At 36.1% G+C, this 23,776-nt stretch overlaps 1 protein-coding gene across 1 annotated transcript in view; it reads left to right on the forward strand.

The window, feature by feature from the left end:
• The first annotated feature begins 2,047 nt into the window (after positions 1-2,047).
• Positions 2,048-23,776, forward strand: part of LOC106882660 (ATP synthase subunit d, mitochondrial) — a 34,193-nt gene continuing 12,464 nt past the window's right edge. The window contains exons 1-3 of the mRNA XM_014933414.3: positions 2,048-2,189; positions 13,383-13,479; positions 15,698-15,775. Of these exons, the coding sequence (XP_014788900.2) occupies positions 2,068-2,189; positions 13,383-13,479; positions 15,698-15,775 (297 nt within the window). The 5' untranslated portion in view covers positions 2,048-2,067. The remainder of the gene's footprint in view (positions 2,190-13,382; positions 13,480-15,697; positions 15,776-23,776) is intronic.

Below are 23,776 nucleotides of genomic sequence, written 5' to 3' on the forward strand. Positions count from 1 at the left end.
ACCTGTTGGGGCAAGCGAAATCGTGATGGCACTTGTGCCTGCAGCATGTGTAAGGACTTTCGAGCGAGATCGTTGTCAGTGCCCCTGGACTGGCTCTTGTGCGGGTGGCACATAAAATACACCATTTTGAGCATGGCTGTTGCCAGTCCCGCCTGACTGGCTTTTGTGCCGGTGACATGTAAAAGCACCCACTACACTCTCGGAGTGGTTGGCGCTAGGAAGGGCATCCAGCTGTAGTAACTCTGCCAAATCAGATTGGAGCCTGGTGTAGCCATCGGGTTTCACCAGTCCTCAGTCAAATCATCCAACCCATGCTAGCATGGAAAGCGGACGTTAAACGATGATGATGATGATGATAAATAATAATAATAATAATAATAAATGCCCTGATGCAGTGGCTCTCATGGCTTCTGATCTTAATTGATTGGAAGTGTTATCATGTACATTGTTTTGACTTGGTATAAAAAATGGGCTACAGCAAATATTCTGCTTAATACCACAGATTTGCTTGTCAGTTGTTTGACCTTAACCAGTTGAGCATTTCCCTTGGTGGCTGACGATATGTGCATCTCTGATCATGAGCAGAAGTAGTGGGGGAGCATCATAGCCATGTGTTGAGAGGACTTTGGGGTTTGAATAATTCACCTATGGAAACATAGGTGTTTTGCTCAACATCCTTAAACAAACCTTATTCAGGGACCTTTTGAGTGTGATGGGCTACTTGACCTGAAGAAAATCCTGTCTGGGCCCCACCTGTGAGGTCATGCGCTGTTTATCTTGATATGAGATCACCATGCTGCGCACATATGGTTGTGATGCATGTGCCTGGCGTACTCTTATCAGACGGGTAGTCATGGGCTTCGTATATTTTACCCCACTGTCACTTTGATGGCATGCATTGCTCTCTCACTCAATAATAATAACAATAATAATAATAATAATAATAATAATAAAGCTTGAACATACAAAAGTGATATGGTGAAATAGATAGCAGTAGTTCTGGAAGGAGAATAGATCATAAAGTAAGGGAATGATGTGTCAGATGTAGGAGTAACAGAGGGAGATGTGTGGGTAGATAAGGATGTGTCTAGTGAGAGGGTATGATTGTGGATATGAAAGAGTATTGAGAATGATAGCAAGTATGTGAAGGGATAAGATGGAGTATAGAAGAAGGGAGAGCTATCTGGAGGCACAGAAAGGAGGTGCTTGGTGAGAATACTGTTGAAAAAGAAGGGAAGATAAAAAGGAATGGAAGGTTCTAGGGGAGGAGGAATACTGTAATATTTGATATTCTTACATTCTATTTAACTCTGCTTTACTTTTAATCTATATAATCACCAAACTTATATACCTAATTGATTCTTCAATATTACTTCTTCTTTTAATAACTAAGATATGACTTAGAAATTATTGACATCCCTCCAAACACTTCATGAAGTAATAACAAGAAATTCTGTAAAATCCACATTTCTTGTTTCATTGTTGCTGTTGTTTCTTTCTCTTTTCGACTTGACAATTCTTTCCCACTTCAAGTATTGTACATAATACATCTAGTTGTTTGACTAAACACTAATGAATCTTTTCTTTATCTTTACTCTTATACATATTATTAACACTAACTTGTTTCTTTCTTAACATGGTTTGTCATCAACAATTACTTCCTTATTTATTTTCTTCACCTACTTAACAAGAATTTATAACTAAAATCTTTATCCATTTTAATCGTTCAGCGTAACAGTTTCAGAAAAAGCAGGTGAAACAATTTAACATTTCTGCTTGTTTTACTCAAATTTCTTCAGTGGCTATGGCTATAGATACCAAGGGAGATAAATCTGCTAAGTTCCCTTGAACTACAGTTCTGAATCGAGACTCAATGATTTCCGTTATGAAAGAAAATGGAAAAATTTTAATCATGTTAATAGCATTTATTAAAAAACATAGTAAATGAAAAATAAAATTAAAAATGAAAAATCTCTTTAAAATATAATGTTTTATATTATATAATATTTTGAGTCATTGACTCCGTAATAACTTCCGCCTATGAGTTGTGCAGACCGTCTGGGAAAGATGGCTTCTCGTCGTGTTGCTAAGACTTTAGTGGATTGGGCTGCTTTTGCTGAGAGGGTGCCACCAGCTGAGAGAGATATATTCAGGGCATTTAAAGCAAAATCTACTAATTTTCTTGCCAAGTAAGTATTATTAGCTACAAGTTAACTTCTCCTTTAATAATTGGTTTTTATGTCCTGATATAGCTGTTACCTTCACTGTCACTCTTCAATATATTTTATATTAACAATCTTTGTTCATTTTATTCACCCTATTTATCGCTAAACTATTATTATTATTATTTATTTATTATATATCCACTGACGTATACTGGTGTTAGGCATGCCCTACGCTAAGGTGACCTCTTCGTTTACTTAAACACCGTGACCTCGATACTTTCCAGCCAAGGACACTACAACTGATCAGGAAAATGACAGAGCTGAGTTTCGATGTACAGACGTCAGGGTTTATGGGCTCATCTCCCTTTCACTGTGCCCGCATCTCACATATTTCATTGTCTTCTGTGACCTTTAAATCAGCTCTTACATTGTGAAAGTGCACATACTACAGAAATAACAGTAACCTCATGCTGTCAATATCTAAGAGAGATGGGTCGAATTGTTTAACTGTTCTCTATAAACTTACCATCATTATTTCCGTACTGCGTAGCCTGGAACCTTAATGAAAATGACATCGAAGAAAAAAGTGTCTAAAATTGTTTTAAATGTTTTTATTGAACCAAATACCCATAATTTTCTTAAGTCATTGTGAGGGGTTTCTGTGGTTAGTCCCAGATCAACTCTGATCGAGCAGACGAGATCAGTCAAAACATTACAGCTGTAACCATCTCTTCTCAGACACTGGACTTCACTTCTCAATGTGCCCTTGATTCTCTTCCTCCCTCCCCCCCCCCCACTTACTGCAATAGGTCTGAGGAACGTTGGCATAACTACAGATTCCTACCCCCCCCCCCCACAACTTTGAATGATCATAACTTTCAGAAAAATAGATATATGTTTTAATGAAATTTTCTACGAATATGTGTTATATCATGTAGATTCCGAATATACAAAACTTTAGGGGAAAACTGTTTTAGGAAGGGGTGAGGTGGGGAATTTCGGAAAATTCACCGGCGTTCACTTCAGTTCGCCTTAACTTTCAAGAAAATAGATATTTTTAAATGAAATTTTCTACAAATATGCCTCGGACTATGTAGATTCCGAGAACATAGGAATTTTTGGGGAAAACAAGTGGTTAATATAAAGATTCGACCCGGGAACAAAAGCCAAAGTAAACCAGCCTGGTGGGTGTTAACAAGTGTATGGAAAACGAATATATATATATATATATATATATATATATATATATATATATATATATGCGAGTAAAAATAAATACAAAAAAGGTGGGGTTTTTTGTATGATTGTGTATAGAGGAATATATTATTTTGCTTAAAAGAGTTCCAACACTGTCTGTTTTTTATGTTTTATTTATATTCCTGCAGAACTAATGTGGGGTATAGCATATGGAATATATAATATGATATACAATATACAATATAAAATAAAATAACATAACAGACAGTCTGTTAAAGTCTGTCATACCGGCCATGACGAAGGGAAATAGCCCTGAAACTCGAGTCGCCTTTATATATATATATATGGCACTATCACGCTATTAGATGTCAGAAGTGAAAGTAGTCGCTGTCTGTCTGTCTTTCTGCCTGCATGCCTGTTGCTGGTCTGTCAGCCTGCTTGCCTGTCTGCCTGCATGCCTGCTGCTTGCCTGTCTGCCTGCTTGCCTGTCTGCCTGCTTGCCTGCTGAGCTATCTGTCTGTCTGCTGGTTTGAGTTGATACTTTGGCTTACTTACTTACTGATATCTATCTACTATGTATCTATCTATCAATTATTAGAAAACACAAATTTAATATAAAAACATTTTCCTGAAATTGCAAATTATTTAAAATATAAAAATATAATTTTCAACAGAGAGAATTTATCAAAATAGAAAACAAATGAAGTTTGAAGTTAAGTTTCAAAATAAATGTGATACTTATGCTCCGTAGATACTTACACTCTGTAATGTTTCAAACGCATGGATCTAGGTGTCGAATTTGTTCCAATAACTTCTGGAAGATCTCGTCCTTGAATTCGTAACGCCACATGAATTCTATTAGATGTGTTTGCAGTAAATTCCGGGTTGTCCCATTTTCTCTTTTGTTCTGGTTCTTGGCATGTTTCCATAGGCATTCGATGTGATTTGTTGTGGCAAATGTAACCGGATCAACAAAATTTATTGAATGGTTCACGGTTAAATGTCTATATCCTAGCGTGTTTAGTGTATTATATGAACGCCAGAGGTCAGAAATTGTTGTTGTTCCTGGTAAAATCCGCTCTTGTATAATTTCTAAAAGGGTATCAGATGATCGATCTTCTACCGCAACTAAAAAACATCTTCTCGTATCTCTTTCTAACGCACCAAACACCCACTGCGTTTTAACCCGATGGCCAACATTATATTTTCTTCTAACAAACGCACTTTCATCTATCTCTACTATTCGGTTTGGTCCGCCTAACTTAATATTTTGCGCAATATAATACTCTGCACATACATCACGGCAGTAATTCCTCCAATCTGTTACAGCTACATTTGCTATACGACATTCCTGGCCTAAATTCTTAGCTAAATCTCCCTTAGCCCAATAATATAATATATCTATAATCTGCTCGCTTTTCAGTTTGCTATTATCTAGAAATGTTCCCTTTCTAATGGAAATCAGTTTTCTACAAGGCCTTCCACATGACCATATCATGCCATCGGACAAATTGTTTTTGGCCACTTCCCTCATGAGGGACATATTTTTTCAGTATTTAACAATCCGTATGTCTTGAGCCAGTGAATACTAGCTGTTATATATATTTATATTTATATATTTATATATTTGATCCTTTATATTGAACACTCAATATTTCATCTACATTCAATACTTTCTTTCATGGTGCCATCCATTTTTGTTATTTTATTTTATATTGTATATCATATTATATATTGTATATTCCATATTCTATACCCCACATTAGTTCTGCAGGAATATAAATAAAACATAAAAAACAGACAGTGTTGGAACTCTTTTAAGCAAAATAATATATATATATATATGTATATATATATATATATATATATATATACACCCTCAGGCCTTCAAGCAGGCTATCCACTTACTAGAAATAACAGTCAAATCTCACAAAACTGCGATAACATAATGTAATCAATCTACTCACCTTCCTGCAATTATTTCTTTCAGAGTAATTTCTCGCAGTAATATGACAAAGTAATTCATGTGAAATTAAAGTGTTTTTTTTTTCTTTTTGACCACAAATTCAAATTTTTATGAAAATCTCCGACCCCCCCCCCCCCAGCCATCCCGCTGTCTAAATGTGAAAAATGAACGGTTGTTTTGTCTGTTTCTGTATGCGTTCTAGTAAAAGGATCATGGCAGCGCCCGGTCACTAAAACGAAAAAAAAACAAAAAACAGTCTAATAGGAGTAAAGAAATGTGTGGAAAACGAATATGAAAACTAGATCGCCGAAGGGCCATATTTCGGATTGAGTATCGAATCAAAAAATGTTCGTTAGTTTCCATGAGCATTGCGTAAATTTCCAAGAAAATCGAGATCAACGTCAAAAAAGCTGTCTCAGTTATAGTTGTTGTTGGCACTGTCGCTTACGACGTCGAGGGTTCCAGTTGATCCGATCAACGGAACAGCCTGCTCGTGAAATTAACGTGCAAGTGGCTGAGCACTCCACCCTTAACGCAGTTCTCGGGGATATTCAGCGTGACACAGTGTGACAAGACTGACCCTTTGAATTACAGGCACAACAGAAACAGGAAGAAAGAGTGAGAGAAAGTTGTGGTGAAAGAGTACAGCAGGGTTCGCCACCATCCCCTGCCGGAGCCTCGTGGAGCTTTAGGTGTTTTCGCTCAATAAACACTCACAACGCCCGGTCTGGGAATCGAAACCGCGAGTCCGTTGCCCTAACCACTGGGCTATTGCGCCTCCACCTCAGTTATAGTACACACATGAATAAGCACGTAGTTGACATGATAACACGTGGTCATGGAAACTAACGAATTGAGCAGGCGAATGGAAACAAAATATTTTTTCATTCGTCTGCTCAATCGAAAAGATGTCCATGTACATACCTTCGTCTTGATTGGTAATTATTTCTTTCTTCATGTCGAGAAGTTATAAATAAATGTATTGCAAGATATTATTGCAGATCTATGTTTCTCCAAAGTCTTTCAATGTTTTGTGTGTGTATTTCCTCTGGGTGCTATCTTCAAAATTGTTGCAGTGAGGCATTTTCGCATCGCTGTTTCAATATGGGCCTATCACAGTCTGGCAAATAAATAAATAGTGCTAGTGTGGTGCATTTATAGTAATCAAAATTACAATTTTCACAAGTATTGAAATTCTCCATTCTCGAGTGTTTTCAAATGTAAAGAAATGGTCAATATAAAGATACTCACCCGGGAGAAAAAAAAATTAAACAGCTTGGTGGAGGTGGGGGCGTTAACAAGTGTGTGGAAAACGAATATGGAAAAAAATCGGATGTTGTGAATTTTCTGAAAGTTTCCGCCCCACATCCACCCCCAAGGTCGTCAGCGCGCATTTTTTTTCATATTCGTTTTCCACACACTTGTTAACACCCCCAGATTATGTAACAAGTTATACTTTACACTTCTATATTTAACTGTGCGTATATATTATATATTTTTACTTCTGGTGTCTTCTGCCTTTCTATTACTTTGGAATTTAAAGTGAAAAAAAAGATCTATGCAATCTATAAGTCGTCTTAATAACATATTTCTGTGTACCAGACATGTAGCTGTTATTTTGTAACGAGTTTTCTGGCGAGGGCTTCATTTGGCTTCGTTGCCGGTTTGTTGCTTCAGTAGAAATCTACGGATGCACAAACGCACAAAACGGAGAGAATGAAACAAATATGGACGATTTGTTTCGAAACACCCCCGAGTGGGGAACGGTCCTCAAAAATAACCCCTAATTGTTTTCCCCCAAAATTCCTATGTTCTCAGAAACTACATAGTCCGAGGTATATTTGTAGTGAATTTCATTAAAAAATATCCATTTTCTTGAAAGTTAAGACGAATTGAAGTGGACACCGGTGAATTTTCCGAAATTCCCCACCCCTTCCTAAAACACTTTTCCCCACAAGTTTTGTATATTCGGAATCTACATGATATAACACATAATCGTAGACAATTTCATTAAAAAATATCCATTTTTCTAAAAGTTATGATCATCCAAAGTCGCAGGGGCGACTAAAGTGTTTGACCCGGTGACAAAAATAAAAAAAATTAGTCTAATAGGTGTAAAACAACTTGCTGGGAACAAATATGAAGAAAAAATTGCGCGCTCGCGAACGGGGTGGGGTGGGGAGAGGACTCGGAACATTCACATCGTGAATGTTCCGAGACGCCTCACCGGAGCCAAGAAACAAAAGAAAAGTAGTGTAATAGAGGTAAAACGACTTGCTCTGAACGAATATAAAAAAAAAAAAATGCGCTCCCGCGAAAGGCGGGGTGAGGAGAGGACTCGGAACATTCACATCGTCAGTCCATGGCCTCTAAACTATAGTGTTTGACCCGAGCTCAAAAACAAAAAAACAATTAGTGTAATAGGTGTAAAACAACTTGCTGTGAATATATATATATATATATATATATATATATATATATATATATATATATATATATATATATATATATATATATATGTGTGTGTGTGTATATATATTCACAGCGAGTTGTTTTACACCTATTACACTATTACACTTGCCTTCGAAATGCAGAGTAGATGGATCAGGGACAACTGAAAATGGGTAATATTCTTTATGTTGCATGTCTCGTTTCTCTGTTTTTTTCGTTGTTCGAAAAAAGTTCGTTTTCTGTCCTCGTCTTTATGTTTTCGTTTCTCATTGTGCTTAACGTTTTTTGTGATGTCCTGTACCCATATATGCTTGTATGTATACTTATAGATGTCGGTATGTACATATATGTATGGATATATGCATATAATTATGGTAAAAAATTGGATATTAATTAATATCAATTTAATACCATGGAGCTAGTATATTGAAAGAATCAGGAGATTCAGAAAAATTATATGAGATCTCAAAGGATTATTGTATATGTATATATAAAGGAGACCACTAGGTGGACGGCTGATGTGCTAGAAGAATGTGATCTTCTAGCACATTAGCCGTCCACCTAGTGGTCTTCTTTATATATATATATATATGTGTGTGTGTGTGTGTGTGTGTGTGTGTGTATATATGGCTCCGGTGAGGTGTTTTGGAACATTCACGATGTGAATGTTCCGAGTCCTCTCCCCACCCACCCTGCTCGCGAGCGCTCATTTTTTTCTTCATATGCGTTCCCAGCAAGTTGTTTTACACGTATTAGACTAATTTTTTAAAATTTTTGTCAGAGGGTCAAACACTATAGTTTAGAGGCCATGGACTAATGATGTGTGACGATGTGAATTTTCTTCTCATCTTTTCTTCCCAGCAGCTTCCCATCTGTTCCTTTCCTTTTCTTCCCAGTAGCTTCCCATCTGTTCCTTTCCTTTTCTTCCCAGCAGCTTACCATCTGTTCCTTTCCTTTTCTTCCCAGCAGCTTCCCATCTGTTCCTTTCCTCATTCACCTCCTCCTCTTCATCACCGGTACAGGTTTTCGTCGGTGGTGAAGCCACATTTTCATTCTCGCTGTTGCGTTTCTCTTTATCCTTCACAGGTGGTGGAGGACAATCTACTCTGATTTTTAGCACCATGGGATAGATACCCCACCTCCTGATTTTCAGTTTGCACATATTTATACATGTGGAGGGTTGTTTTTTTATCGCGGATACCACTGACTTGTGCGTCCTTCTATTGAGTAGTGCAGATGTGCTTGTTGGAATCACTCTTGTTAAGTAGTACCAAAAGAGGTATTATATATACTGTGTGGCAAAAAATTAAAATAAAGTGTTCATTTTTTTTTTTTTTTTGTTTTACAAATGAAAGTGTTTTTTTTTCTACCAAATGAAACTTGAAAGTTACAAAAAAATATGAGTACCGAAATAACAGCCAAATCTCCAACAAACCCTCTTGACACACACTCACATACATCTGTATGTAATGCACATACAGCACAAATTCGTTGAAAATAACAAAGAAATTTCATGCTACCTACCGTTGGAATTTATTGAGGATAAACCTTGGAATTATGTTTTCAACACTATTTCATTTCGTGTTCCAAATTTTGCATGGTGACAGAAAATGAAACCATATGAATGCGTATGCGCAAGGCCTAAAAAGGAAATCATTCGACCAAACAAAATCTCATAGCCCTCCCCCCCTGTATCTGCTGCCATGTGCGCCCAATTTTGATTTTGAAGTATTCAAAAAGTTATTTAGAAATCATAAAGAGAAAGGAATGGCAGAATTGGCCTGTCCGCATTTTAAAACCAAAAATGAAAGAAAAAATTTCCAAGAACCCTTTCCCCATATCACCCACCAACCTACTTCTAAAGTTTCACTTTTAGTGTATTATTCAATGCATGCCCAATGGCGAAAAGGGTTTTAAAACTTCGTGTTTATGCTGTAGACTAGGAGGGGATCGAGAGGGGTAATTTTTTTTGTTTTTTAAATTGAAATCTTACAAAAATGTTTTTATCAGAATCATAATCTCCATATTTTCCCTCATATTTCGCAAAAAAAAAAAAAAAAAATTTCTGAAAAAAGTGAAAAATGAAGGCATTGGTGGTGGTGGGGAAATTGAAATTTTGAAATGCCTATTTTTGCCAATTTTTTTTCAGATTCAGAATCTCCATATCTGAAAATGAGAGTTTCTGTAAAAAAAAAAAAAAATCACATCGATATTTAAAAGTTCATCCACTGCAAATATTTCATCATTAAAAATTTAGTTAGAATTGAGATAATTATATATAAAAGTTTTATATTTTTGTCAGAAGATTCCATTTCAAATTCAATTTTAATTTAATATAAATATTTTTATTACTTATAAAGTAAATATCGATGTGATTCATAGGATTACCAATATATCCAACAACAAGATGAACTTTACTATAATTATATACCAATTCTTAAATATTCTGAAAAACATATCAATTTAACAAAAAATATATATCATTTAAAATTTCCACAAACGAAAAATATGAATTTTCCAAATTATAGGAGGGATTACTTTACAAACTTTTAAAGGACAGTATACATTTTAATATTTTTAATATTCTTAGTATTGTTTAATATTTTAATTAATATCATCTTATTATATATACCATTCGTTTTTAACACGTATATAATAACTCCATTCATCTCTGAAGAGCGGAATTATTGCCAGTATGCTTATCTATTCTGATTACATTGTGGTTGCAATAATGTCCATGAAATGATCGTCAGATGCTTTTTAATTGTTAGACTTTCATAATATTTATACTCAATTAAGCATGCATTTTTATATGCATTTATATATGCATGTATTTTTATGTACATTTATTTTTTTTATATATATTTATATTTTGTACATCTTAAATTTTAATTTAATTATAATACAAAATATTACTGTGTCACATTAAACATATATCTTTTGAAATTTGGATATTGATTTCCTGTGAGTATTATTAATAATTTTATAAATTTATTAATGATATAAAAACATATATATATATATATATATACATATATATATATATATATATATATATATATATATATATATATATATATATACGTATATCATCATCATCATCATTGTTTAACGTCTGCTTTCCATGCTAGCATGGTTTGGACGATTTGACTGAGGACTGGTGAACCAGATGGCTACACCAGGTTCCAATCTGGTTTGGCAGAGTTTCTACAGCTGGATGCCCTTCCTAACACCAACCGCTCTGAGAGTGTAGTGGGTGCTTTTACGTGCCACTGGCACGAAGGCCAGTCAGGCGTTACTGGCAACGGCCATGCTCAAAATGGTGTATTTTACGTGCCACCTGCACAGGAACCAGTCCAGCGGCACTGGCAACGATTTCGCTCAAATGACTTTTCACATGCTAGGAAGGCGACGCTGGTAATGATCACGCTCGAATGGTGGTGCCATCACGATTTCGCTTTCGCTTGCCCCAACAGGTCTTCGCAAGCCGAATATGTATTTATATGTGTATTTATATGTATGTATATATGTGTATGTATGTATGTATATGTATATATATATATATGTACATGTATGTATGTATATATGTGTACATGTATGTATGTATATATGTACATGTATGTATGTATATATGTGTACATGTATGTATGTATATATGTACATGTATGTATATATGTACATGTATGTATATATGTACATGTATGTATATATGTACATGTATGTATATATGTACATGTATGTATATATGTACATGTATGTATGTATATATATATGTATGTATGTATGTATATATATATGTATGTATATATGTATGTATATATGTATGTATATATATGTATGTATATATATGTATGTATGATATATATGTATGTATGTATATATGTATGTGTATATATGTATGTATATATATGTATGTATATATGTATGTATATATGTATGTATATATGTATGTATGTATGTATGTATTTATATATGTATATATATATGTATGTATATATATATGTATATATATGTATATATGTATATGTATATATATGTATGTATGTATACATATATGTATGTGTGTTTACACATGTACATTTATTTCTGCTCATCTACATTTGTGTATGCTGGTTGTAAGCATTGACCTTGCTGTTTATGTGAACAGTCGTTTGAGTACAATTTTCTGTGTAATAATATACGAGGGGTGTTTGAAAAGTCTTGAGCCTAACCTAGAATTGGGGCTGCTATATAGTTGAAACAATTTTTTCTGGTAAATACAGTCTTTTTGGAGTATCCTTGCTCATTGTTTAAACAAGCTTCGAATTTACAAGGAAAATGGAGAAAACTGAGTATTGTGCTGTCATAAAGTACCTTCATTTGGAAGGCATGACTCCATCAGAAATCCGTGAAGATATGGTGAGAACCTTAACAGACAATGCTCTTTCATATGCAACAGTCAAACACTGAGTAAATGAATTCAAGCATGGCAGGGAGAGTGTGGAAGATGATCCAAGACCAGGGAGACCTCCAACTGCAACCACCAAGGACAACCTTGACCTTGCTCTTGGTATGATAATGCAAGATCGCCGAATAACATGTCGTCAGATAGCCGAGAGACTGGGCATCTCAACTGAAAGAGCAGACAACATTGTGACAAAAGAACTTGGGTTCTCAAAGGTTTCTGCAAGGTGGGTCCCTCGCCTTTTGACTCCTGAACAGAAACGCACCAGGTGCACTTTGTCCACGAGCAATCTAGAACTGTTTGAAGCTGATGAAGAGAATTTTCTTGCTCGTTTCATTACTATGGACGAAAGTTGGGTCCATCACTACCAGCCTGAAACCAAAGAACAATCAAAGCACTGGAAGCATACATCTTCTCCTACCCCAAAGAAGGCCAGGGTCATTCCTTCAGCTAGCAAGGTCATGGCATCCGTTTTTTGGGATTCTCAAGGTGTCTTGCTGATCGATTACCTTGAAAAGGGTCACACCGTGACAGGGCTGTATTATATTCTCAGCTACTGAAACCCCTCTGAGAAGCAATCAAAGAAAAAAGGCCGAGAATGCTCACCAGAGGAGTCCTTTTTCATCACGACACTGCTCCAGCCCACACCTCAGTGGTTGCCATGGCAACAATTCATGATTGTGGATACGAACTTGTTCCCCACCCGTCTTATTCGCCAGACTTAGCCCCCTCTGACTTTCATCTATTTCCAAAAATGAAAAAAAGCCCTGGCTGGTCACCATTTTGCCAGTGACAATGACGTCATAGACGCTGTAGGAAGTTTCTTGGAGTCCCAAACAAAAGAGTTCTTCTACACCGGGATAATGGTGCTTCAGCACCGCTGGAGAAAGTGTTCAGCCATTGAGGGGGACTATGTTGAAAAATAAATCATCAGAAGTCTTGTACCATGTTTTGTTTTTTTGAGGCTCAAGACTTTTCAGACACCTCTCGTATGAGCTATTGTTTGATAGATTGGGAGATTATTATATCACTTAGAAACTGCTGGGGTTGGTGTCAGGAAAGGCATCTGGATACAAGCATAGTAAAGTAAGTGTTGATAGCCTCTTATTTTATATATGCCTACAATAAAAATCCATTGTTTTCTGCAACTATTTTTTAGGGTGCACCAGTATCCTGAAGCCCTGCCAGCCATTGACTTTGCACAGTATAAGAAGCTGTTACCCAATCCAGCTATAGTGGATACTTTTGCAAAGAATGTAAGTATTTTAAATAATTTGTTTTCATTCTTACAAACTATTGTTAGCTCAGTTCAGCAACTGTTTCTTATTCTTCATAATTTTCACTGTTGCTTTTTAAAATTGCCTAATGTTACTTCCCTCAATGTCAAACCCATACTGATTGAGCTAACTATCTTCCCTTACAATTTATTCCCATTATTATCTGTTAATTGTCTCTACTTAGGGTCCTCAGCCGAGCCACTTAGCTACTTATACAGCCAGCTGACAAGTTTGGCTTTTCTATATTTGATTGTCGTGGCTGATTCCACTCAATTCTGATGTTGTCTACAGTAGTCATTGACCTCCATGTTGTATTTACTAGATGGGCTTAAATTACGATTCTGGGCATTGTCACAAGTGTGGAATTGGTAAGTGATGTTATTGTTTGCAGTGTTGAATTAAATTCTACCAACATGAAAAACTACTTGAATTGACCAGTGTCTTCTCCAGGGAAATATTTATCTCTCCTCTTGATACTATAAAAACTGTATGTAAAAAAAGAATAATCTTTTACAACCTTGCTGTTCCTGTTATAATAATATGTCTGTCTTTGTTTTACTCCATCCACCACACACTTCTTTATTTCTATTCTCTGTTAAGTCCTTAATATTTATCAAGTAAATTTCTATATGGTTGAGTAATCTGCCAGAAATAACAGGCAAATTTCCTCTTAAACCATACCTTGCTATCTTAAAAAGAGGATACATTCTGTAATGTATTCCTTGATAACAATATCTACAAAAAGACAGATAGGATAGCCATGGTTGGAATACTTTTAGATATCTAAAGCTGATCTGGATTTATACAACAACAACAATAATATTTACGGTAAAAGAAGTGTCTAGTTGTGTCAACCTGTACAGAGTGTTCAAGCTAAATTTCAGTAACAGCTTGATGTATTTGTGAACAGTCAAAGGCATTGGAGAGTCTAAAGATTAAAGTTGTAAGTGAGGACATGTAGGTGAGACATGGAGGATTGGAAAAGTGTTACTTGTATCATGATATAGGGTATCAAAATACTGACTGCTGCTCAATGCTCTGTGCACACTGTAAAGGCTATAAGATGTGACATGGACAGCTACAACAGAGACTATGAAGCTGTGGTCAGCAAGAAGGAAATGCAGCTGGTGTTCTCACTATGTCTGCACACTGGAATTCATCAAATAACTGCAGCACAAGGTGATGGAAGATCCGAGCAAGGGAATCTGAGCTTTGGTGAGAGAGATGGGTGTTGGAGATGCCACCATGAAGCTGGCTCTGACTGAAGACCTTTGATGCCACTCATACGAGACACACAAGGGGAAAATTCTGACAGCCAAGAACTGCTTGGCAAAAGGAAAAGAAACTCCTAAACAAGCTGGGGTTGATCTGGTTCTTCTCAATGGAAATAACTTCTACCAAGACTAGCTGCATTTAGAACAACAGATGGCTTGCCTATAATATATGTGATGTTCTTCATATCATGAACACCAAGTTCCCCCAAACTGTGATGACTTTTGGGTGTGTCACATGTGAGGATGACATCATTCTGCTCCACATCAGCTATGTGAAACTGCTGGAAGACCATATGTGTTGCAGCAGGATTTGGCACCTTGTCACACTTTTGGAAAGTGTCAAGTGGTTGTTGGAGAATTTCTATGACTTTACCAGCTTCAATTTCTGGCCTCCTAATTCCTTCAATTGTAATCTTATGGATTACTATGTGTGGGGTATGGTTGAGAAAGGCACTAACAGCTCTGCGTACAACACAAAGGCTGAGCTGGTGGTCAAGATCAAGGAGGTGTTTGAAGATCTTCTTAGGGTCAGAGTGAGAAGTGCATGCACCAGGTTCTGGAGCTGTGGTGAAAGCTGAGGGTGGCTACTTTGAGTAAACTGTTATCTCTTGGCGATAATCTTGTTGATATTTAAAAATTAAAAAAAAAAAACTTTTATTTTTGGATGGGATATTGTTTTCATTTCCTTTTATGCAAACTTTCAAATTTAGCCCAAACAACTTATAGTGATTAGGGTTAGATATGAAATGACAGCCACATGTTTGGTCACCTGATGAATTCACTAAAGTTTCATTTCCTGGCTATTCATGGTCAACCTACTTTAACTTGTATCCTTCAACCCTGGTACTATTAAACAGGCGTTGTGTTCTTTCAGTTGAAATTTTACTAAGTCTGTTATTTTTTTCTTTTTTATTTTGTTCCAGTACAAGGCACTATCTGTACCCTACCCAATAGATAAAGACAAGGTGCTTGATGCAGTGACAAAAGAGGAAGCCATGGTTGTAAGTATTCTTATATTTTTTCTCTAATTAATCTTGATGTTGTTAATGTCATCTGTCACTTCTAATGTTTGTGTTTTACAAATCCTGACAACTGTGAGGGTAAAAGTTGAGGATTAAGATGTTTTTGCAAAGAGGAATGTGGTGCAAGTGAATCAAAATAGCTAGTATTTGGTGACACTACAACAGTGCTGTAAATTTGGTTAGCATAAACTTTGTTGAAATATGTTGTGTACACATGCACACACGCACACACACATGCACATGCACACACACACACACACGCACGCATGTATGTATGTATGAGGGACCAGCTATCTGAATTGACAGTACCTTAGTAGATAAAAGAATTAAGGATATGAAGACAGGGAAAGTTCCCAGCTCATTAGGAATCACTGCTGAAATGTTTAAAATATCTGGTGGTGTAGGTTATAGTCTAGTCACCTGTATAGTTAACCAGGTGGTACAAGAAGGAGTCATACCCAATGATTGGTGTAGCAGCACCGTAGTCAACTGCTACAAAAGTAAAGGTGATGGCTTTGAAAGAAATAATTACATAGGTATCAAATTATTGGATTAGGTGATGAAAGTGATGGAGAAGGTCGTAGCCCAACTAATTAGGAAGAGAGTTTAATCTAGATGAGATGCAGTTTGGTTTTGTGCTAGGGCAAAACACCACTGATGCTATATTTCTGGTAAGGCAGCTGCAGGAGAAATACATAGCCAAAGATAAACCTCTGTACTTGGCTTTTGTTGATATGGAGAAAGCCTTTGACAGGGTCCCCCAATCCCTTATCTGGTGGTCAATGCTAAAACTAGCGGTAGATGAGTGGTTGGTGAGAGCTGTACAAGCCATGTATAGGGATGCTATCCGTAAGGTAAGGGTTCACAGCAAATATAGGTTCACAAGTAGGAGTTCATCAAGGATTAGTCCTCAGCCTCTAGTTCTCCAGGCAGTAACAGAGGAATTTATGACAGACTGCCCCTGGGAGCTCCACTATGTTGATGACCTTGTTCTTGTAGTTGAATCACTACCAGAACTAGAGAAGTTTCAGGTGTGGAAGCAATGTCTAGAATCGAAGGGCCTTAGAGTTAACATAGCAAAAATCAGTCTTAATAAGTAGCAAAGCAGATAAATCACAAATTCCCTCAGATAGATGGCCCTACTTGATTTGTAGGAAAGATGTAGGTAGAAATTCCATTAGAGGTACCTGGTGTAAGCTGTGGACACATAAGAAGTGCAGTAATATCAGAGGAAATTTAGCAGGGTAACTAGTTTTTGTTTGTGGAAAATGTGCAGGAATGATTAACACAAAAAATGTATAAAAAATAGAATCCATCAAATGCCAGGGGGAAAAACTAGAAGTAGTAATTGATAGCTTCCATTACCTAGGTGACCAAGTCAGTAGCGGAGGATGGATGCTCTGAATAAGAACAGGTTGGGCAAAGTTCAGAGAGCTCCTATCTCTGTTGGTAATAAAGGGCCTCTCCCTCAGAGTGAAAAGCAAATTATATGATGCCTGTGTGTGAACAGCCATGCTACATGGCAGTGAAACATGGGCTGTGACTGTTAAGGACATGTGTTGGTTTGAAAGATATGAAGCTAGTATGCTTCACTGGATGTGCAATGTCAGTGTGCATGCATGACAGAGTATAAACATCTTGAGAGAAAAGTTGGGCATAAGATGTGGTGTGCAAGAGAGATCACTGCGTTGGTATGGTCATGTGATGCGTATGGATGTGGACAGCTGTGTGAAAAAGTGCCGAGGAAGAGACCTAGGAAGACATGGGATGAGGTGGTGAAGCATGATCTTCAAATGCTGGGCCTCATGGAGGCAATGACTAGTGACTGAGACATTTGGTAATATGCTGTGCTTTGAAAGACCCGTCAAGCCAAGTGAAATTATAGATGTGGCCATTGTTGGTGTCATGTAACTAGCACCTGTACCGGTGGCATGTAAAAAGCACCTTTTGAGTGTTGGGCCTCATGGAGGCAAAGTGGCCAATGCTGGTTTTGTGGAACTAGCAACTGTGCAGGTGGCATGTAAAAAGCATCTTTTTACATGCCATGGAGGCAATGACAAATGACCAAGACCCTTGGTAATATGCTGTGCTTGAGAAGGAAGATCCATGAAGCCAAGTAAAAGCATAGTCATGACAGATACTGGTGTCATGCAGCTGGCACCTGTGCCGGTGTCATGTAAAACCACTCATTACACTCTTGGAGTGGTTGGCATTAAGAAGGGCATCCAACTATAGAAACCATGCTAAATCAGATTGGAATCTGGTGCAGCCCCTTAGCTTACCAGCCCTGGTCAAATTGACCAACCCATGCCAGTATGGAGAACGGATGTTAAATGATGATGCTGATATATGTGTCTATTTCAGGGGTTGACAGCTTTAGCAGAAGCTATGTTTGGCCAATTAGAATAAAGAACTCAAAACTAAGTCTGAGAGTGAAGAAATTATTTTATCCATCTTTATAAATAAAATCCATTTTGTGATCTGACAGATGTCAGTTCGCTTTACTCGTTTGGTATACCCTCCTCTTCCCTTGATGTTAATCCAATTTACTCTCTTGCCATACCCTCCTCTTCCCACAACGTTAGCGTTCCAATAAAAATAAGTAAATGAAAAATATGATGCAGATTGTCTGCTGGTATCTGTGTGTGTGTATGTGCAACTGTATGAGACTGTGCACGCGTGTACCTGTATGTGACTGCGTTTGTGTGTTGCCGCGTACCTATATATTTATATTATATATATATATATATTTTTTTCTATATACACCTGTATGTATATATATATATATATATATATATATATATGTATATAAACATGTGTGCTTCCATTTCTCACGTACACACACACACATGTATTTGACAAACATCATTTAAAAGCGAGATTAACTGGAAATAACCGAAGTATTAGCTGACGAATCATGAGCAGATGATAGCTTCATTTGATAATAGTGTCACTTAAGAAAATCATGTTATCAATGACACTAATAACTTAAATGCTATATATAATGATTGCCATGGAAACAAATGATATGAATTCATTTAACAATAGTGTTGTTTCAGAAAATTATGTTGTCAATATTAATACACCTCATAATATTGATAACCCTTTCATCATTACTGACCAAAACTTAAATAATGCAACTAATAATTTAAACAACAACAAGTGTAATTAATAATGATACAAGGAAAATTTTAAATGCCCCAGCAAGAAAACGCCAAAAAACAAATGAAATGAGTGAAAATGAGAGAGAATTTCAGAGAGCAAGAAGTTGAGAGTATCAAAGATGAAGACAGGAAAGACTCTCATTTCAAAGAAGGAATGAAATTAGAGAAGAACACAGATTGGCTCCCTAAGTGTTGGGAGAAAATTTGGCACAAGAAATAAGAGAGGAAATAAGAATTTTGCCTCTTGTGGCAAGAAATTCTCAGACTATGGAGCAAAGATCACGATATGCTGAACTATGTACTTCTGTTAAATCATTTACAAATGCAGCATTTGATTATGAGCTGACTAAAAATTATGATAAACTATCAAATTTAGGAACAATGTCAGTAGTTTGTAAGCATTGTTGTGCAAAACTATTTAAGGATGAACCTAATGGATTATGTTGTTCAAATGGTAAAGATAAAGTAAATTTGATTGAAAGACCACCTTTAAATACACTAATGCTGGGGGAAAATTGGGGTTCCAAAAACTTTAAAAAAATTATCAAAAAAATAACAAATTGTTTTCAATGACAACCTTTAGAGTTGGTGAATCGATATCTCTACCAGATCAAATCTACCATAGAATAAATTCATTGTATAATACAGATGAAAATATTCCTAAATATGCTCAAGTTTATTTTATTGATGATTTGAATGACCAAATTGATATTGGAAATAATAAATTTCCTGCAACAAAGTTACACACTTCAAAAGGTACTCAAGGGATGCTTTTGGAAAACAATGAGCTTAGACAAATTAAAACTATGGCATCTTTGGTTAACAAACATAATCTTAAATTGCCAATTTGTGCAGATAGAGTACCAGCTGGTGAGCATGCACGAAGGTACAATGACCGAGTATCTAATGATGTGGTATTAGTAATGGTTGGAACAGAATTTCCACAACGAAACATAATTTGTACCTATAAAGATAATACTGTAAAGAAAATCAATGAATTGCATAGATCCTACGATTCATTACAATATCCTTTGATTCATTGGAGAGGAAATGATGGCTATTTATTAGATTTACCTTTATATAACCCAAATACAAATCAAACAGCCCCAAATAAGAAAGTCACATGCAGGCAGTATTATGCCTATCATTTATTTACAAGAAAGAAACAGTTGGAATCAAATTCTAAGATGTAAATGATTGTTCTAAATGTATTTAGTTGATATGTATGCCAAAATTGAATTTGAATCATCATCATCATCATCATCGTTTAACGTCCGCTTTCCATGCTAGCATGGGTTGGACGATTTGACTGAGGACTGGTGAAACCGGATGGCAACACCAGGCTCCAGTCTGATTTGGCAGAGTTTCTACAGCTGGATGCCCTTCCTAACGCCAACCACTCAGAGAGTGTAGTGGGTGCTTTTACGTGTCACCCGCACGAAAACGGCCACGCTCGAAATGGTGTCTTTTATGTGCCACCCGCACAAGCCAGTCCAGGGGCACTGGCAACGATCTCGCTCGAAAATCCTACAGGAGCCAGTCAGGCGGTACTGGCAACGGCCACGCTCAAAATGGTGCATCTCATGTGCCACCCGCACAAGAACCAGTCCAGGGGCACTGGCAACGATCTTACTTGGCTTGCCGGGTCTTCTCACGCACAGCCCATTTCCAAAGGTCTCGGTCCGTAGTCATCGCCTCGGTGAGGCCCAATGTACGAAGGTCTTGCCTCACCACCTCAGCCCAGGTCTTCCTGGGCCTACCTCTTCCACGGGTTCCCTCAACTGTTAGGGTGTGGCACTTTTTCACGCAGCTATCCTCCTCCATTCTCACCACATGTCCATACCAGCGCAATCGTCTCTCTTGCACGCCACAACTGATGCTTCTAATGTTCAGCTTTTCTCTCAAGATACTTACACTCTGACGGGTATTCACATTGACATTACACATCCAACGGAGCATACTGGCTTCATTCCTTGCGAGCTTACGTATGTCCTCAGCAGTTACAGCCCATGTTTCACTGCCATGTAGCATGGTTGTTCGTACGCATGCGTCATACAGTCTGAATGTTTATTATATATTAAAGAACATCAAACCAAACTCAGGGTTGAAGAATATTTGCTTTTAAAAGATGCTTTAGATAATGAAGAATTACTCAATCCACAAGAATTAGATAGGGCTGTAATTTTACCTTCTACTTTTGTTGGATGTCCCAAGATATTGGAAGAAAAGAACTCAAGATGCAATGTGTTATGTGAGAAAATACGGTAGGCCTAATTTATTCATAATATTCACTTGCAATCCGAAATGGGATGAAATCAAAGAGAAAATGTACAAAGGACAAAAAACTGAAGATAGGCATGACATAATTGCCAGAGTTTTCGAGCAAAAGTTGAATAAAATGATGAAAATATTGGTTGAAAAGGGTGGTGGAACATTTGGAAAAACAAAAAGGCTACATATATACGGTGGAATGGGAGAAAAGAGGTTTACCACATGCTCATAGCTTACTTTGGTTAGAGCAAAAGATTTATCCAAATCAATTAAATTCAGTAATCTCTGCAGAAATTCGCAGTCCAATTAATGGTCCTGATCTTTATGCTATCATCATTACACAAATGGTACATGATCCATGTGGTTTATTAAATCCAAAATCTCCATGTATGAATAATGAAAAATGTGGAAAAAATTACCCAAAATATTTTGTTTATGAAACCAGGACAGATGTCACTGGATATCCTTTATACAGATGAAGAAATACAAAAGATGGTAGAAGAACAGCATCAATAACGAGAAACTCAAAAATGTATAATTCAATGTTTAAATTACAATTTTCATCACCAATAGTTGATGAATTTACAATTTCAATTAAGAAAAATAGTAGAATTTGGTTAACATTAGAAAATTGTAATTTATTAGTATGGGATGAAGTTACAATGTCACACAATAAAGATATTAGAGGATGTTGATAAAATGTTGAAAGAAAATAAATGCAATAGTTTCCATTTTTTACTAGCTGTTTTACTAGCTGTTTTACTAGCTGGTGATTTTAGACAAATACTTCCAGCTGATGAAATAGAGGCATCAATCAAGGCATCCCATTTCTGGTCATTATTTCACAAATTGTCTTTAAGAATTAATATGAGAGTGCATATCCTAAGAAATAATGACTTACAGGACTTTGAAAGTAAACTATTAGAAGTAGGAGAAAATAGGATCCTAAGTGATGGCAATCACATGATATTATTACCAGTGGAAATAGAGTTGAAAATGAAATTGATTTGGAAACATTAATTTTTGAGGACATTGCAGTTAATTACACTAATACAGAATGGATATCAGAATAATTTTAGCTGCTAAAAATGGCGATGTTGATGCTATTAATATGCGATGACTTAACAAAATAGAACATAGATTAAGAACATACAATTCTCTAGATCAAGTAATAGACATAGATGAAGCAGTAGATTTTCCGGTTGAGTTCTTAAATTCAATAGAAATATCGGGATTTCCACCACATGAATTGAATTTGAAGAAAGGAGCTCCAATTATTCTTTTGAGAAATTTACAAAGTTATGCAATGGAACGAGGTTAATAGTGGAATCCCTTACAAATAATGTAACTGAAGCAAAAATACTAAATGGAAAGTACAAAAATGGATTAGTATTATTACTAAGGATTAAATTAATTGCAGAGGAGCCAATGAGGTTTACAAGATTACAATTTCCAGTTGAACTATCCTTTGCTATGACAATAAATAAATTACAAAGCCAAACATTTAAAAAAAGTTGGTATTAATCTTAAAAATGAAGTATTTTCTCATGGACAACTATATGTATCACTTTCGAGAATGGGAGATCCTAATAATCTTTATTAATACACAGATGAAAAAGTTAAAAGCATTGTTTATGATGAAGTTCTTTAGATTAAAAAAAAGAAAAAAAAAAACAATGAAAAAAAAAAAAGTTGGACAACAGTTTGATTTTAAATAAAAAAAATTATTCTCACTGATGATTTTATCAATATTATAAGTTGTATGAGAGGTTATTATTGCTATCTATTTTTTGTTATTTACATTATGTACTTCTGGTAATAAAATATAATTTTCGTCAATAAATGACAGGTCATTCTAGTCTTATAAATAATTCTGCTTGTCATTCCATTACTTAGCCTGTCAGTAATGCTTTCATGTGATTAGAGAAAAATAGGGAGAGAGAAGCGTCCATGATGTGAGGTAGAGGGTATGTAATTGTAATGCTTTCATGTGATTGGTTGAGGGAGAAAGAGAGGAGATAGAAAAAGGAGAGAGAAAAAGAAGAGTGAGATTGAAAGAGGGAAAAAGAAAAAGATGGAGTGAGAAGAAAAGGGAGAGAGAAGGGTCCATGACATGAGGTAGGGAAAATGTAATATTTACTGGTGGTTAAAAAAGTTAGTTGAAGGCAGTGATGATATAGAGGAGAGTTAAAGATATAATTTTAGCTGAGAGGTGAGGTTAAAGAAAGGCAGAGAGAGAGAGAAATGATGATGGTGGTTGTGGTGATTGGATAGTGAAATTTAAAAAATTGAACTAAATTTTTTATATCACCTATCTCTTAACTCATGCGCATAAGTGCAATTCTGTGAATTATTCATGCTTATTTACATGACAGACATATTCAATTTAACTAAAGGTTGTATCGTATGGGATATTTTTTTTGCCTATGGGAAAAATGGAAATATTTATGAAAGCTGTGTATTAAGTCTATAAAATTGTGCATAAAGTATCTAAAGTGTATATATAAAGTGCATTAAGTAATCATTGTATTCCAATTTATTTCAC

This window comes from Octopus bimaculoides, chromosome 10 (assembly GCF_046866305.1).
Source record: "Octopus bimaculoides isolate indiv1 chromosome 10, ASM4686630v1, whole genome shotgun sequence".
NCBI classification, from domain to species: Eukaryota; Metazoa; Mollusca; class Cephalopoda; order Octopoda; family Octopodidae; genus Octopus; species Octopus bimaculoides.